This window comes from Caenorhabditis briggsae, assembly GCF_000004555.2.
Source record: "Caenorhabditis briggsae complete genome, chrV, whole genome shotgun sequence".
Taxonomy (NCBI): domain Eukaryota; kingdom Metazoa; phylum Nematoda; class Chromadorea; order Rhabditida; family Rhabditidae; genus Caenorhabditis; species Caenorhabditis briggsae.
The window spans coordinates 12,121,055-12,138,814 of record NC_013488.2 but is presented as its reverse complement, the minus strand read 5'-3'; the positions used below and the strand labels follow the sequence as shown (position 1 = coordinate 12,138,814).

The window sequence follows — 17,760 nt, the reverse complement described above, 5'->3', positions numbered from 1 at the left end:
AAAAGGCGCCGACTGCACTTCGCCGCATGATAAGTGACACAGAAGTGTGAATTTTATTTGATCTACAGTATGATAGTGATCATAGAGTGGTGGTTTTTTTCCGCTTTCAGATCTGAAATGCATGAACACACAAGGTTCCAGAAGGCCTGGTCAGAAATAGCGCTTCAGCAAAAGTGAGATTAGGGCTTCTTTTTTTTTTGGTTGGCCGAGTATCAAAAGTACAACTATGAGTGGTGATTGGTTAATAAACATGTCAAATCCACTTCCACTTTTAAGTTATTGAATTTCGTCTGGGCTATAATTTATCTGGGCGCGATTTCTGATCAAAACTTTTGGAACGATGTCATGGTGGTTTCTTAAAAATTTCTACCATAAACAGGGAATTTTTTTCAATTGGACAACAGAGAAAGAAGACAAAAAAAGAAGCTGAAAATAAAAAAGAGGATAAGTACTTTTTTGGAAATTTTCCAATGTCCGATGTCCGTTGTCTGGTCTGAAAACTTGTGTCGCCCGTACTCCTCTACTTTCTACGAACAATGAAAATCGAAAAACAGACATCTTGGGTGTCTTCTTCAGATGTATTCGTTAGTGAAGAGTTTTAATATTCTACTGCTGAAGTTGTTAAATTGAAAAACAGCTATGCCTTCCAAACTTTTGACAAAATCGATCAGATTGGATTTACTCAACTGATAGTATGAAAAATCTGATTTTATAACTTAGGAACGACCATAAAAAGGTTTCAATTATTAAAATCAAGTTTTTATGATAGTCGGAATTCTTTTTAGAAAATTGTCTCTATAAATTTTCTACAAACCAAAATTTGATTATAGTATGATTTATATTACATTGTACTCTCTCCTCGTTCTACTTAACTTTTATGACACATTAAACCAAATTTGCCACAAAGTGTTTTCAGGCATTCCCGGAATACTTTTTTGCCCTTCCTCGCTTCCTGATAACGAACCGTACAGTGTATCCAGCCATTAATTATCTGAAAGAGTTACACGTGCAAACAGTTATCGACATGATTGTGCTGTTTTATAGGTTCGTGGAAAACTGAATAGATCGGGTGAAGTGAAGAAAGAGCATCACGAAAACTGTGACTGAAACACAAATCACGTATACAAACTACGGAAATTGATTTTCTGTCGGAGATATCAGAAAGTAGAGATATTGAAAACGGACATTGATTCAATACACAGTACAAGAATTCAATTTAAAGTATAGGGTAAGCTCTGGAAAATGGATTGAAAATGAAAAATGGAGAGCTGAATTGGATAGATAATAGAATGACTTCCTAACTTTCAACTTTGAGCAAATGTATCTCATTTCCTGTAAAAGGATTTCTAAAAATTGGTAACTGACAAAATGTTGATCGTAATATTCTGTCAGTTGATTACTTTTTGATATGTTTCACATAAACCGAGATAAATTAGATCAATCTGAAAGTGAGGAAGGTCATTCTAATAGTGTTCACGAGATTCTTCACGCTGAATAAAAATTTAGAAAGTACGTTGCAAATTAATATTTGAAACGCAATAAATTCTCTGTAATAGTAAGAAGTATATTTAACTATGGAATTACATACATATATTGAAAGCTCCAAAGCCTCATTTGGTTTAAAAAAAACTTTGAATTTCAGGAAAAAGATTCTGATTCTCATCCACTGCTTTCTATTTTTACAGAAACACGTTCTTCAATTCTGTAATGAACATTTATATCGCTTCAGTACCGCAGGGTTATCAGTTCCGAGTTCACTGGTTGCTATTAATAAAGTAATCACATTCTGCACTTCGCCTTTTTGTACTGACCTCAAACAGATGGCCTTCATTATCGATGTCATGGATATTCAACTCAGACTTCAAATTAAACTGTTCACTTACAACCAAATAACCAAAAATCTAATCAGTATCTGAAAAAGATTCGTTTGACTGGATGAAATTTTCAAGAGTCTAAAATTCTACAGTCTCCAAATTATGATTTGCAGTACTTGGATAAAAAATGAATTCCATTTCATGTTCCATTCCAAAGTGAATTTTGATCATTTGATATTGCAGCAACTTCCATTTTTTTTCCAGCTCGATTCGATTTGTTGAGTTGTGATAAAAATGCCAGACGACGCAATTGAATTGCAGAAACAGTAGTGTAGCTTGATTAAACGGGACATGACAATGTTTCTTTCTGTGATAAAGAATTCCGGAAATAACTAAAATGTGAAAACCAAAGTAGAAACGGAACGGATAAATTGCATTATTCGGAAAATGGGAAATGTCACAAATGGTGATATGGACTTGTTTGACAGTCTTCGAAAATTTTGTTTAAAATAAAGAACACAAAAATATAAGAGATACTAATTAAAAAAAATTTTTGGTATTCAGATTCTGGATTCCAGTTGCCAATTACTGCATCTTGGAAAAGTTATGAGATTTGTTAAACAATGAGAACTGTAAAACCTGTAATAGAAGGGCCCCTATCTATCAAATTCGAGCTAATTTATCTCGATTCCTGTAAAAGATATACAAAATTTGTTGACCGGAAAATTGTTTATCAAAATCACAAACATTTTATCAGTTGACATATTTTCAATATCTTGCCTAGATAAACCAGCTCAAACTTGACAATGTGGGGGCCTTTCTATTACAGGTTTTACGGTATATGAACTCAAATGGTTTATTCATTTCTTGCAACTGTTGTTTTTTCAAAACAGATTTCATCCTGTCATAGAAAACATTGAATTCTTTTATCATGACGACCTTTCTCAGTGTCGTTTTAACGGTTTCTATTAGGCGATGTTATGAAAACTATTATGAATTTTAAGAGTGACTAACTTATCAATTTTTTTCTCCAAAAACGTCACAAATACGATAATTTCGGCCCTAAACAAAGAGTCCGAGTACAAACCACACTCCGATTTGATGGCTCCAAGAAGTGACGAATTGACAGTTCTAGAAGATAATTGAAACTAGATTACAGCTGGATGACTAATTATTTGCGTTCACCCATTTCTGTTTCCACCCAAGTACTGATTCGTTGATACCACGTCAAAACCATATTCCATCTTTTTAGTACTCTTCTGAATCTCACCTATTTCTTTTCTTTTTCTCTTCTTGCCACAGAAATCACTAATTTTCATGTCCTGCTCCAGGGGAGTTGGCCGTCCTCTTTTTCCGTGACTCCGCCCACTTTTATGCTCTTATCAAGAGAGGGCAACTACCGTATAACGAGGACCGATTGGCGACCAAGAACCAATTTGACTGTTCATTATAAGAACCTCATTCTTTCTAATTTACATCTTGCCAGTCGGGTCGTCTTCTCAATTCTCCTCTTCCATTTTTCTGGAAAATTTTTATTAATATTTTCTACGAATTACCTCTTCTTATTCTTCAATTTGATACTTCTCTTCTCAACTGTATAGCCTCTTTTACTGTATTCTTAGTTTCAGATGCGCTTGGGCATTTTCCTGCTGGCTTTGGCCGGCTGTTGTAGTTTTGTGAGTGCTACCCACAACTGTTTAGTCGGAAATCTACTTGTATCGGAAAATGTTATCACATCTAAGTCTGTTGAATTGGTAAGTAATATATATTCTGGTTGCTTGTAAAGTCCTAAAACATTTCAGAAAGAATGCGAAGGATTGTGCAGAAAGCAAACGGTGACAAGCCCATCCGGAGGAGTCGTTCTCTTGACATGTGAAGAGAATAAGCTATCGACATTCATCAATCAGGAACAGGAATGCTCCAGCAGCGGGCTTGAGACATCGTGCTTCTGTAAGGGAGACGAATGTAACAAGGTCGACTTAAAGGAAAACATCCCAAAGACAATCAGCGTTCCAGCTGCTCCAAAGTGAGTTTTGTTATCTTTAAAAGGGGTTCAGTGAACTGATAGGAACTCGGTGGTTGATATAAGTTGTTGGCAAAAATTGGTATTGATAAGACAATAGGTGGCAAGTTCTTGAGTACGTTCTGAGTTTTCACTGCGAAATGCTCAGAATTACTGTAGAAATTTGTGTGTCACAACCAACGATCTCCGGAATGAATTTTTCGAGTAACGGAATGCGGTAATAAATAAATTTATTTTCGCATCATTAGTAGTGGAATTTCAAAAACCATTCTCGCGACAGAGGATTCTTGATTAAGATACTTGCTGATAATTTGAAATAATATATATTTCGCGGAATCCGGAATATAGAATTTAAAAAACACGAAATCTGGAATGTGGATATCTCTAGTCAGAACCGGTTTTCGTATTCTACCACATGATTTGTGCCCTCTACTGTACTTTGTCCCAAGTAAAACTCCTAATTGAACTTCTACGTTTTTCAACTTGCCAACCGACTTCAAACTGATAACGATAATGGAATAATTGGGTTACATTGACGCCATCCTTATCAGTACGTGCCAATAACGCAAGCAGCCATAAAATGTGTTTAGTTAGTAGCTCGTTTGGCATTGAAATTTAACAAAAACGTGGCGCATTCTAACGATAAGCTTCTTGTCTAATGCACTGATAGTATACTTCGGGAAGATGACCGAATTGATAAAAATTCCAAAAAAAGCTCACTAAGGGAACTTGGATATGTTTCAGCAACATCCTCTGCTACGTTGGATTCTTTGCCAACAACACTTCCCCAGCTTTCGGAACTGGAGATACCGTCACTTGCTCCCCAGGAAACGTGTGTACCAGTGTGTCTGGTGTCTACAACGGATTTGATGCTGGAGTCTACGCTTGCATGCCACAAGGACTTTGCGACTCCATATTCCCGCAAGCCCAACCACTTTCCACACAATGTACCAACCTCCAAGGAACCAATGTTCAGGGATGCTGTTGTTACAAACAAGATTGCAGAGAGCTCGCCCCAATTGCCAACCCACCAACTCCAACTCCATGGAACAAGAACAACCAGACCTGCTACCAAGGAATCTCTCTTAACGGAGTCACTCTCTACGGAGGAGCTTTCTCTCAATGCTCTGGAGAATGCGGATCTGCTCGTATCCGTACTCAACTAAATGGAAACAATGTCTGGGCCGAGGTCTACGTATGTGATCCAGTCAACGTCTTCACCGGATTGAACCTCGACAACGAATGCAAGAACCTCGATACCACTCAAATCAATGGAGTCCCAACCGCTCTTATCACTGGATGTGCCTGTAACAGCAAGGACAAGTGCATCGACCCAACCGTCGTGCCACCAGTCTACCCAATCAAGCAACTCAAATGCGCCACTGGACTTTACAACGGATCCACCTGGCTCGGAGCTGAGATGAACTGCCAAGGACGTTGTGGACGTCTGAAGTTCAACGCCAACGGACAACAAGTTTCCTATTTCTCTTGCATGCCATACGACGTTTGCGCCGGATTCGGACTTGCCTCTACCGAGGACCAAACCTACAATCCACCACAGGATGATGAGCTCGAAGTCTTCTGCTGCTCTGGATTCAACAACTGCAATGTCAACAATCCAGACATCCTCGGACGTGTCAACAGCAGTGTCGTTTCTACCGCCAAGTATCCAGTTCTCTGCTATGGAGGAATCTGGGTCAACGGAGTTCCAATCACAAACTCTGCTTACGGACTTTGCCAAGGAGAATGTGCTTCCGCCAGCTTCACCACCACTTTCGCCAACCAGATCCACAATGCTACCATCTACACCTGTGATCCAGTAACCATGTGCCAACAAGCTGGAATCTCCAACTCTTGCGGATCCGTCCTCGGAGGAGTCAACGCTTGCTGCTGCGACAACGATCTTTGCATTGATCCAAACAGAGGAGGACAACGCCCACAACTCCGTTGCTACTCTGGAGTTTCCATCCCACAAGACGGCTACAATACCGGAGGAGACCAATTCTGCGACGGATGGTGCGCATCTTTGAACTCTGTTGTCAACGGAAAGAACGCTACTGTCTACTATTGTGCCCCAGTTGGAATGTGCCGTTATTTCGGACTCGGATTCGGAGGAGATTACGGAAACTGCGCTCAGATTCCAGGAGCTGACCCACAAGTCACCGGATGCTGCTGCTCTGATTCTGACAACTGCCTTGCCCCAGCTGGAGTCAACGTCACCGCCATCCCAGCTCGTAGAGATCCAAGAATTGTCTGCTACGAAGGAATCCATCTCAATGGACAAAACATCAGCCAGCCATACTATCGCATGTGTGATGGAGAATGTGTGTCTGTCTCTCTTGGAGCAACCGTCAACAACACCTCTCACTACGCTACCCTCTACACCTGTGATCCATCTAGCGCTTGCGCTTCCATGGGACTCCGCAACAACTGCTCTACCATCGACAACTCCTTGACTGCTTGCTGCTGTGACTCCAATGAATGTATCGACCCAACCTACAACCGTGTTCCAGGAAAGCAACTCAAGTGCTACGTTGGACTTAACACGAGAAACGGAGGATTCAACGCTGGAGCTGAAGTTATCTGCGACGGATACTGCGCTTCTGCATCCGCTGTTGTTGGATCTGACTTGGTCACCGCCTTCCACTGTGCCCCAAGATCCATGTGCCGTTCCCTCGGTCTTGACAACTCTAACAACACTCTCTACTTGGACAGATTCGTCAACGTTGGATGCTGTGATGTCTTTGATAACTGTAACTTGGTTGGATCTGGAGTCAATGTCACAAACATTCCACCAGTTTCTGGAAATGAGATGCCACGGGCCTGCTACTCTGCAATCTTCGTTGGAACCAATCAAATTTCTGATGGAGGATGGACTGCCTGTAAAGGAGATTGCGTTGCTATCAACCTTAACACAACCGTAAACGGAGCAGTGACCACTGCTTCCCTTTACACTTGTGATCCATCGTTGCTCTGCAAAGCTCTCAATTCGACCAACAGATGCCACCAACAAGAACAAGGACTCGAAACTTGCTGCTGCGACAGTGACGCTTGCCTCGATCCAACTGTTAACCCACCACGTAAGCCATACGGAGATGGAAACCTCTGCTACGTCGGAGCCTACTCTTACGATATGTCTGGAAACACCATCTTCAACGCTGGAGGAGAACAATATTGCCAAGGAAACTGCGCCGCCGTTTCATCCAACCTCGGAAACGCCAATGTCACCGTCTACGCCTGTGTCCCGACATACGTCTGCAACAGCTTGCAAGTCTATGATACCTGTAACACCGTCTCATTCGACAAAACCATCACCGGATGCTGCTGTACCAACGGACCAAACTGCAACTTGAACATGGTCATCCCACGTCCACCACCAATCACTGGACCAGGAAGAAGACGTCCACGCGTTGAGTACCCAATCACTTGCCCAGCTGGACTCATTGTTGACGGTACCTACGTAACCCCAATGGAGTTCACGGTTTGTGATGGAGAATGCGCATCGATCAGCATCAATACCACAATCAGCGGACAACAACACACTGCTTCCTTCTACACATGTGACCCATCATCCGTCTGCTACCAACTTGGAGTCCACAACAACTGTGCTTCCCCAGAATCCGGAGTGACTGCTTGTTGCTGTGACAGCGATGCTTGCCTTGATCCAAACAGAGGAAAGACTGTTCCAACTCCACCACTCAAGTGCTACGTCGGACTCTACTCCACCAGTGTCCCAAGCCTTCAGACTGGAGCTGAACAGCTTTGCGATGGAAAGTGCGCCTCTGTGAATGCCCGCGTTGCCAACGACAATGTCACACTCTTCGCTTGTGTCCCACACATTCTCTGCCGTTCTCTTGAACTCTACGACTCCTGTGCTCGCATGGAACCATACTACCCAGAATTCAGAGCCTGCTGCTGTGACAATTCGGACAACTGCAACGTTGCTCAAACTCATCTCAACGGAGTTATTAACACCACCATCCCACTTACCCCACTCAACGACGCTCCAATTTCCTGCTACTCTGGACTTTTCATCAACGGAACCGCCTACAGCTCAGCTGGATGGCAAACTTGCCAAGGAGAATGTGTCTCTGTTTCGATCACATCCATGTTCAATGGAAAAGCTGGAACTGCCGCCCTCTACACCTGCGATCCATCCCGTGTCTGCCGTAACTTGAAGATGAACAACAAGTGTCAAACTCTCAGAATGGAGTTACTGGATGTTGCTGTAACACCAATGCCTGTATTGATCCAACGGTCTATCCAGCGCGTACACCAGGAAACCAACTCATGTGCTACGCTGGTATTGCCTCCAACTACCAAATCAACGGAACCGCTATCAATGATGGAGCCCAGATCCCATGTAATGGACAATGCTCTTCCCTCAACGCTGTCGTCAACGGATACTCGGTCAGCACCTACCACTGTGTTCCAAACTCGATCTGTAACTCTCTGGAGCTCTACGACAACTGCAAACCAGTCTGGAACGACAACCAAGTCAACGCTTGCTGCTGTAACAACGTCAACAACTGTAACATCCAGAACACCACCATCACTCCACCACCACCACCCACCACTGTTGATTTCGCCATTGCTTGCTACACCGGACTCTACGTCAACGGACAACCAGCCACTCCAATCGCCCTCGGAGCTTGCCAAGGGCAATGTGCTTCGATCGCTTTGAACACCACCATCGGTGGAGTCTCCAGCACTGCCGTCTTCTACTGATGCGATCCAACTACCGTCTGCCAAGCCTTGAACATGAACAACAACTGTGCTTCTCCAGAACCAGGAGTAACCGGATGCTGCTGTAACACCGATCTTTGCATTGACCCAACCAAGAACAAGACCAATCCAGCTGGATTCCGTAACTGCTACGCTGGAATCTACGCCCAAGGAAAGGGAACCGGATCCGAGATCAGATGCACAGGAAAATGCGCTTCCGTCGCTGCTACAGTTAACGGAGACCCTGTTGCCGTCTTCGGATGTGTTCCAGAACAGTTCTGTAAAACTCTTGAACTCTACGACGAATGCAATACCATCACTGTTGACCGGAACATTACTGGATGCTGCTGTAACAACTACAACAACTGTAACGTCGACTTGGCTGGATACACTGGAAAGATCAACACTACAATTCCATCTCGTAACCAACGTGACTATCCAATCACTTGCTACTCTGGACTTTTCGTCAACAACGCTCCAATCTCAACTGCTGGATGGCAAGCTTGCCAAGGAGAGTGTGCTTCGGCCACCATCTCCACTATGTACAACCAAGTTCTGACAAATGCGACCATCTACACCTGTGATCCAGTCAGCACCTGCTGGCAGATGGGATTGAACAACAATTGTACGACCATTGAGAATGGACTCTCCGGATGTTGCTGCGCTACGGATGCTTGCCTTGACCCAACTGTCTCTCCACCACGTACTCCAGCCAACCCACTCAAGTGCTACGTTGGACTCCAATCTACCTACAATTCTTTGAGCTTGGGAGCCGAAAGCTACTGCCCAGCTGGACAATGTGCTTCATTGAACGGAATTGTCGGAGGATACAATGTCACCACCTACCACTGTGTTGCTGACTCAATCTGCAAGAGCCTTGAGTTGAAGGACAGATGCACCACGCTTTGGAATGATAGATCTCTGACTGCTTGCTGCTGTAACAACGCCGATAACTGCAACCTCAAGGATCCAAGCATTGTCCCAGGACCAGCAGTTCTTCCAGACTACCCAACAGCTTGCTACCAAGGACTTTTCGTTGATGGGCAGAAGTACTCAGCTGTAACTTTGCAAGAGTGCTTCGGTGACTGCGCTTCAATTTCCATCACCACTGCCTACGCAGGAGCCAACCACACCGCCTCTTTGTACACTTGCGACCCAACCTCTGTTTGCAAGCAACTCAATGTCAGTAATTCCTGCAACACCATCGAGCCAGGAGTCACCGGATGCTGCTGTGATTCTGACCTCTGCTTGGATCCAATCAAGGGAAAAACCAATCCATCTAGACCAAAGTGCTACGCCGGAATCTACGCTCAAGGAAAAGCCAAAGGATCAGAGATCAGATGCAATGGAAAGTGTGCTTCCATCAGTGCCAACGTTAATGGCGACCCAGTCTCCATCTTCGGATGCGTCCCAGAGCAATTCTGCAGAACTCTTAGCCTCTACGATCAATGCCAAACTATTACCGCTGACCGGAACATTACTGGATGCTGCTGTGACAACTATGACAACTGTAACGTCGACTTGGCTGGATACACTGGAAAGATCAACACTTCGATGCCAGTCATGAACCAACGTGATTATCCAATCGCTTGCTACTCCGGACTCTTCTTGAACAACGCTCCAATCTCTACTGCTGGATGGCAAGCTTGCAAGGGAGAGTGTGCTTCGGCCACCATCTCCACTATGTACAACCAAGTTCTGACAAATGCGACCATCTACACCTGTGATCCAGTCAGCACCTGCTGGCAGATGGGATTGAACAACAATTGTACGACCATTGAGAATGGACTCTCCGGATGTTGCTGCGCCACCGATGCTTGCCTTGATCCAACTGTCTCTCCACCACGTACTCCAGCCAACCCACTCAAGTGCTACGTTGGACTCCAATCTACCTACAATTCTTTGAGCTTGGGAGCCGAAAGCTACTGCCCAGCTGGACAATGTGCTTCATTGAACGGAATTGTCGGAGGATACAATGTCACCACCTACCACTGTGTCGCTGACTCAATCTGCAAGAGCCTTGAGTTGAAGGACAAATGCACCACGCTTTGGAATGATAGATCTCTGACTGCTTGCTGCTGTAACAACGCCGATAACTGCAACCTCAAGGATCCAAGCATTGTTCCAGGACCACCAGTTCTTCCAGACTTCCCAACTGCTTGCTACCAAGGACTCGTGGTTGACAATCAGACATACTCGGCTATCAGCCTCCAAGGATGCTACGGAGACTGTGCTTCCGTTTCCATCACAACCGCATATGGAGGAGCCAACCACACCGCTACATTGTACACTTGCGACCCGACAACTGTCTGCCAACAACTCAATGTCAGTAACTCCTGCAACACCATCGAACCAGGAGTTTCCGGATGTTGCTGCGACAGCGATGGATGCCTCAATCCATACACCGGAGCTACCCCAGGACCAATGAACTGCTACGTCGGAATTTACACTGGTGATGGAAAATTCAATGTTGGAGCCACTATGCAATGTAACGGATATTGCGGATCCCTTGAGACTACTGTTAATGGAACCCTCTACAAGTCTTATCACTGTGTTCCAAAGCAAATCTGCAAGACCCTTGCATTGAACAACGAAAGAAAAACTATCTCGACCGACAAGGATGTTACCGGATTCTGCTGTACCACTGGAAATAACTGCCACGTCACTGAAAAGGGTATCAATATCACCAACACAGCTCCAGCAGTAAGTTTACTCAAGCATGATTATGTAACTAACCTCCTGTTTTAAGCCAACTGGAGACCCTATCTCCTGCCGTTCTTCCGTCTATCTTAACGGAGCTGCAGTCACTGATATGGCTTATACTCCATGCTATGGACAGTGCGCCAGTGTCTCCTACACTGGACCATACAACGGAGGAAACCAAACTCTCACTCTCTACACCTGTGACCCAACCGCCGTTTGCACAGCTTTGAGTAAGATTTATGGAGCGGAAAATTTCTCGCAGAGATATGCTAATTCACATTTTTAATTTCAGATCTGAACAACGCTTGCGCATCTATCGACGCTGGACTCTCCGGATGCTGTTGTACCACCGATAACTGCGTCGGACCAAAAGTTCAACCAACTCCACCAGGTGGATCAGGATCTTCCATCTCCTTCTCAATTCTTGCTCTCTTCGCTGCTGTATATATCGCTCTGACCAGACACTAAATTAGGCCTCAGCTCTAGAGATTTTATTCCATCACTTCTTTCATGTATGTGCTTTTTTCGCGCAGTTTTTTTCTAAATCTTTCTTTGCCTTCTCATTTCTCATTGTTCTCTTCTTTGAAAACTTTTAAATTTTATATTTGTTGAGTTATTTTTTCATGTCATAAATTTATTTCTCGACACCTCTGGTCTATTAGAAAATTCTAGAAATCAAATCAGATCAATCAATTGATGATTCTCTTTAGAGTGTTATTCAGAAGACGTCTTCCTTCAAGATACGTAGTTGCATGAACGTAATGTTTGGGGACAACTGTCAAGATATTTGGATTGTCCACACTTTCCATAGTGAAATTGAAGACGTTTGTGTTCACACGAGCCTTAAATTAGTTGGTAGAAAAAAGGAAAAGAACTGAGCATACCTCTTGTCCAAGCGTCGGATTATTGATCTTTGCAAGTTCGGGTAGCTTATTCTGATCGGAGATCGAAGCAACCACTTTCACTTGGATATACTTTCGATCGGTATATGTGACGAAGGAGTCAAAATGAAGTACATGACCAATTTCCACAGCTTTCGCGAACTCGATGTGGTCCATCGAGCGAATGGCAACTCTTCCCTTACAGTACATTTTAGCATTTGTGTATGCCAGCTCAAGAGCTTTCCGCATCAGGAATCCTCCAAAAATCTTTCCATACATATTTTGATACTCAGGAAAACAGATTTCAGTCACTGACAACATAGTTTTGTGCATCCAAATCTCGGATTTCTGAAAAACGAAAATCATTTAGCCGTGTTGAGTTCAAGTCTGACTTCAAGAACAGGAGTATCATTAACCATATTTCTGGCAATCAATTTGTTGTACATACGATGAATCAATCTGAATTCGTCGTTTGTTGGCTCCTCGTCTCGGTTGCTCATCGTTTTGAAATGCTCTTTTGCTTGATTTATAGTCTCTGCCTCATCTGGAGTTTTGGCCACCAAACCATGCACTCGAATTTTCTTTGTTCCATCCAGCGGGTCACGAGATACCTAAAACTAAGTACTTATAAAGAAGTTTAAAAAGATCAAGAACCATGATGAAGTCAGCCTTGAGAATATGAACCAAGTTTCCGTTTTCATCGTTTTGGAACAAGCGAATCGAAATTTGCATGCTACTCGTTCCAGCATAAGTGACTTGTCCATCAATGATAATGTCTCTCGATGAGTTAATATCTTCCCTGAGAAACGATTCTTTAGATTTATTCTTCTTTGTGTTAACATACTTATGGAAATCGACACGTTTCACAGAAGCTGTCACAATGGTTCGTGGCAATGTCATAGGTCCATCTAGTGATCCGTTTTCCGAATTGTGGATATATGCCACGTGGACAGCCATATGATCCAGGTCTTCCAGAATCTTTCCAATTCGAACGTTTCCCATAGCACTCAAATATTCCTTTTGCTTTACAGTATCCGTGCTGAGAGGAATCACAAACTGAAAAATGTATTCTATCTAGGTCCGAAAAATTCCAGGCTACCTTTCGATAGCTGTCACTGATGGCACGTGGCTGAAGAATTTTGTTCTTCTTATCCTCATCAGTAAAGTTTTCCGGACCGCACTTGGACACATGGTCGTAGATGGACGATACCATGTTATCGATAGTCATTTCCTGACCAGAAGATAAGCTTGGGATCCCTGACACGGATGAAACATTTCTATTGATTTTCTTATGGGTCGGAGAATCACGTTGTTGCAGAATTGACGGCAGTGTCACCTGTAGAATATGAAAATGTCAGGAACTCAAATTTTTTATAGTATGTCAAAATATATTCCAACTTGATTATCCCAGACATGAGACTCACCACTGGAAAATTGCATCCAGAAAATTGGCGCACTTGGAAAATTCGTCTAGAAGCGTATCTTGCTAACATATTTCTTCTCCCTATTTTCCAAGAATCGTTGAAGTGGCAAAATCCCCGCTGGCTAGCTAATTTCGCGTAGACAAGATCCAGGTGAGTCGAAACCTGGTATCATATGGGAACACGCGAATAACATTCTGCCCGTAAAAAAAACTATGTTCATCTTCAACATTTTGTTTGAACTCTACCCAGAAAATCCAATATTATTTTTATGTCTTTTCCTACATGTTTTAGTACATTCCGAGAAAAAAGCCTTGATTTGTTTTTGGAAGTTGACACCCCAAATCGAATTCGTTGATTTAATCAAGTTGCGTACTTTGCATGTAGTTGTAGATCGGAACAACTGACTTCAGCTTCTTTTTCTTTCATCACTAGAATGAAAATCCTACTTCCATTGTTTTTAACATTTTGTTGCGGTCTTTGAACTAATCTTAAAACTTTGCTATCACTTTCGAACTGATTGCTTTTCAACCTCTTATCAACCACATTCAGACATAATAACAGACATACTCGTAAAAAATTAAAAACAGTTTTCATCAAAAAATTGTCTGTCACACTGATCTATAACTCTTTGAACCGAGTATATAAAGAGTTCCCGATGCCGACTTTTTTATCACTTCAAAATGAAAACCATTCTCTTTGTTTTCTTTTGTGCTCTTATTGCGGTTTCCCTCGCAAAACCACAAGTATCCTACGGGAAAAATGGACCTGCTAAACTTCACAAAGCTCGTGGAGATGATGGAGACGGTGGTGGAGGATATGGAGATGGAACTGGAGGTAAGATCAGCTGACATATAAAGTCATAAACTTTTTTAAAGGACTCAAATTGAATGGAGATGACGGTAGCCATGAAAATGGAGAGCCAGTTGCGGTCACTGGAGGACCAATTCATTTGGATGAAGAAGAAATTGGAGTACCATTTGCTATTACCGGTGCTCCAAAGCTCCAACTCTCCGGAGATGACAAATCGGATAACGGGGAACCAGTTGTTGCTACCGGGGAGCCAAAACACATTGTCGTCTACAAAGTGTCTTCAGGAGTTGTTCAGAAGAAAAAACAGGGAAAATCCATTGCTCATTACTCTCGCAACGGACCACATGTACTTGTTGCAAGACTTTAATTTTTACCCAGTGTTGTTTGTTCATACCTTTTTTAATCTTACATAAATTCATTTGAAAAAAATGAGTTGTTTAAATGATCGGAAACTTTTGGATTTTTTGGATAATCCAAAAGATTCTTATCAGTTCAAGTCATCAGAAATTGTTCTTAGATGCCAGTGATCCTTATTATAAAAAACGATGAACTCATAAACGGAATATGGCTTCCCCGTCTGGCACTTCTTTGTTGCATCAAATCAAAAAAGAAACATTTAGAAAACACAACTCCATTTGATAGGAATTATGGTATTTTGCAAACATCCGAGCTGTGGAAGAGAAGAGAAGATCTTGTGTCCGCGGCCACGGCCGAACTAGTTAGCAAATTTTTTTTACTTCCATGTTTTTTCTCTATTTTCGTCCGTTTTCCGGAAACTTTCAACGCAACGCTTTGCGAAAAACAAAAATAATCGAGGAAAAAGGTCCGAATTTTGGTTACGGTGTTTTTTGGTTAGCCAAGCCTCAAAGATTTTCTCTTCCACTTTCATACAAACATAATAACACCCTTTTAAAAGCATTTCAACTTTTTTATTTTTGCAAAAAAGAGCAGTCTGCACCGCCATCCACAACAATTCGATGATCTGTCTTCGTCGCTTCGCATGCCAATTTTCGTCATACTTTGCATTTCTTCCATCGATGCTTCTTCTATGCTGCTCGTTTCCTTCAGAAAAATATATATTGTTAATTGCTCCGTGTGTGAGCATGCACATATATGTCACGAGTCCCAATTAACCGAGATTACTCACAGGTTCCGATGCGAGGTCCAACATATCCGGTCGCCACGTCAGTTGGAGTTTATAGTCGCTATTTGGTATTATAGTACTTGCTCTTCTTTGTTTTGTTCCGGTTTTTTGTGTTTTTCGCAGTAATTCAATAGCCATATTCTTTATTTGACAAGTGTCGATTTTTCAGCCACTTTCCACATTTATAGAGAAAAAATATGAGAAAAATATGTGACATTCGTTTGAAAAAGGACACAGTATGAGACATGAGACTAAAAAAGCTAATACTACAAAAGCTTGAATGGCGGCTAACTCTTCGATTATGTGTTTAAAGTGACCAGCCTGAGAGAGAGAGAGAGAGAGAGAGAGAGAGAGAGAGAGAGAGAGAAACAAAGTCTTCATTTATTTATTATAAGAATGATACGTTTTTTGATGTTTTTTCTGTTTTTTCTTCCGAGTCCTCGAGCACCCGACAAAATGAAATCAGGAATTAGCGGTTCTAGACTCAAGTCCCCTTTTATGATTTATATATGCCCAAGGTCTGAAACTAACCAAGATTCCTGAATAAACCATCAGAAAATACTCGTGTAAAGACTAGAAATCTTACAAATTCACACTAATTTTCTGCAAAAAGGTTTTTTTTGTGTTATTTACTCTGTGGTTTTTTCGGTATTTTTGTGATGAAAGCTGTATCAAATCAGCTTATTTTCAGCTCACAGAGTGTCAATCAACATATTTTGGAACGTTTTTTTTTTGAAAGCTTTGCTCCTGGAACATCTCACACAGCTTTAATTTAAAGTTTTCGAACAATACAACAACCATAAGGTTATTTTCTAAAGTTCTAATTTGAAAACATTTCAAAAATAACATGAATCAGAAAGACATTTATGGTTACATTCTATGAATAATAGTGTCATTTAGAAAATAACTAAACATTTTCCACCCTCCACTCTAGGCTAAAAATCATTTTTTAGTATTACTTTATTTTCTTCCTTATTCCCATTCTTTCACTGGGATGCACACTCTCACTTCCTTTTGGATTTTCTCAAGATTATATTGAATTATGGACAACCCAAGAAGGACAATCTTTCCTTTTTTTTTCATAACTACTCCGCCAATAACTCATTCTTGTTATATTTTTCAATACTCTAAACTTTATTAATTTCCCAAAAAGTTAGATTCTTAAAGGTATGGGGACATGAAAAGAAATAATCATTCTTATAATAAATAGATGAAGTTGCGTCTCTTTCTCTCTCTTTCTCTGTCAGTTTGTCCGCAAATTTCGAAAAGCTTGAAAATAAAATATAGATTCACGTGACTTTTTAAAAAAGTGAGTCGCGAAGCGACAAACAGTAAAAAAGGTTAATTCTCAAAAATTCGTTCATATAAGCTCACCGAGGAGTTGAACTTGTGGACCAAATGCTGGAGGTGCCGCGCCCCTACCGATTGAGCTACGGTGGCGCAAGCTGACACTGTTACGTCAGAATGCATACCGTAACTCCAAAAAACTCCAAAAAATCTCTCCTTCAAAGTACCAACTGTTGACCTCGCAGAAATATTTCAAACTATTCGCCTATTTCTTCTATCCATTTTCCCAAGAGTTACATGTCCTCAAACACAAAGAAACAGTCGATTCGAACGATCAAAACAATCGTGACTTTTCCAGAAAATAGGGAAACTCGATCCCATTTTTTGTGTCATGTTCCGATTGTTTTCAGTATTTGACTATTAATTTTTTGTCTCGAATATACCCAATGGGAATTCGGTACGATAGAGTTTTCTGAATTTAGAATACTACCATAACACGAAGTAGAATAGACCGAAAACTCCCTTGTCCCAACGATTCATTCAATGATGAATTCTGATGCTAAAGTGCGACGACATCTCCTGTGTACTTTAGAAAACGGCAAAGAAGAAGCAGCTCATTGATGTCTTCCTCCCTTCTTCGATTCAATTTCGGTTCATTTTCATTTTCATTCATTTTGAGCCTCAAAATCTCATTTCATTTGTTGTTTGTATTCATCCTTCGTGCTCCTTGACTCTGATGTATCCTTACATATATTTGCCAATGTTTCGATTCGGAATGAATCAGAGTAGAGAATTGGATTCTATGGCTATAGCGCAACCCAAAATATTCTAGGCTGACTCTTTCCAAAAATAGTCAAAAATATTCAAGATCATTGGTCCCAATTTTTCCATTTTCAAAATGAAGAAAATAGCCTAAATTTGCATTTTCAACCCACATAATTGAGGGTTT

At 41.7% G+C, this 17,760-nt stretch overlaps 4 protein-coding genes across 4 annotated transcripts; 3 read left to right on the top strand and 1 right to left on the bottom strand.

The window, feature by feature from the left end:
- Positions 1-536: 536 nt before the first annotated feature.
- On the top strand, positions 537-1,916 carry CBG27140 (the record flags this gene model as incomplete). The annotated part of the gene is made up of 3 exons (XM_045237802.1): positions 537-584; positions 917-1,044; positions 1,643-1,916. The coding sequence occupies 3 exons, from the start codon at positions 537-539 to the stop codon at positions 1,914-1,916; spliced, it is 450 nt and encodes a 149-aa protein (XP_045100162.1).
- A 1,526-nt stretch (positions 1,917-3,442) lies between these two features.
- Cbr-gfi-1 lies at positions 3,443-11,733 on the top strand (the record flags this gene model as incomplete). The annotated part of the gene is made up of 7 exons (XM_045237800.1): positions 3,443-3,568; positions 3,617-3,840; positions 4,582-8,350; positions 8,380-8,533; positions 8,591-11,265; positions 11,312-11,495; positions 11,558-11,733. The coding sequence occupies 7 exons, from the start codon at positions 3,443-3,445 to the stop codon at positions 11,731-11,733; spliced, it is 7,308 nt and encodes a 2,435-aa protein (XP_045096614.1).
- A 221-nt stretch (positions 11,734-11,954) lies between these two features.
- CBG18926 lies at positions 11,955-13,639 on the bottom strand (the record flags this gene model as incomplete). Its single annotated transcript, XM_045237799.1, has 6 exons — positions 11,955-12,107; positions 12,150-12,494; positions 12,539-12,757; positions 12,801-13,202; positions 13,246-13,482; positions 13,571-13,639. 6 exons carry the CDS (start codon positions 13,637-13,639, stop codon positions 11,955-11,957), a joined length of 1,425 nt encoding a protein of 474 aa, XP_045096613.1.
- A 611-nt stretch (positions 13,640-14,250) lies between these two features.
- Positions 14,251-14,747, top strand: CBG27139 (the record flags this gene model as incomplete). The annotated part of the gene is made up of 2 exons (XM_045237798.1): positions 14,251-14,404; positions 14,446-14,747. The coding sequence occupies 2 exons, from the start codon at positions 14,251-14,253 to the stop codon at positions 14,745-14,747; spliced, it is 456 nt and encodes a 151-aa protein (XP_045100161.1).
- Positions 14,748-17,760: the final 3,013 nt, after the last annotated feature.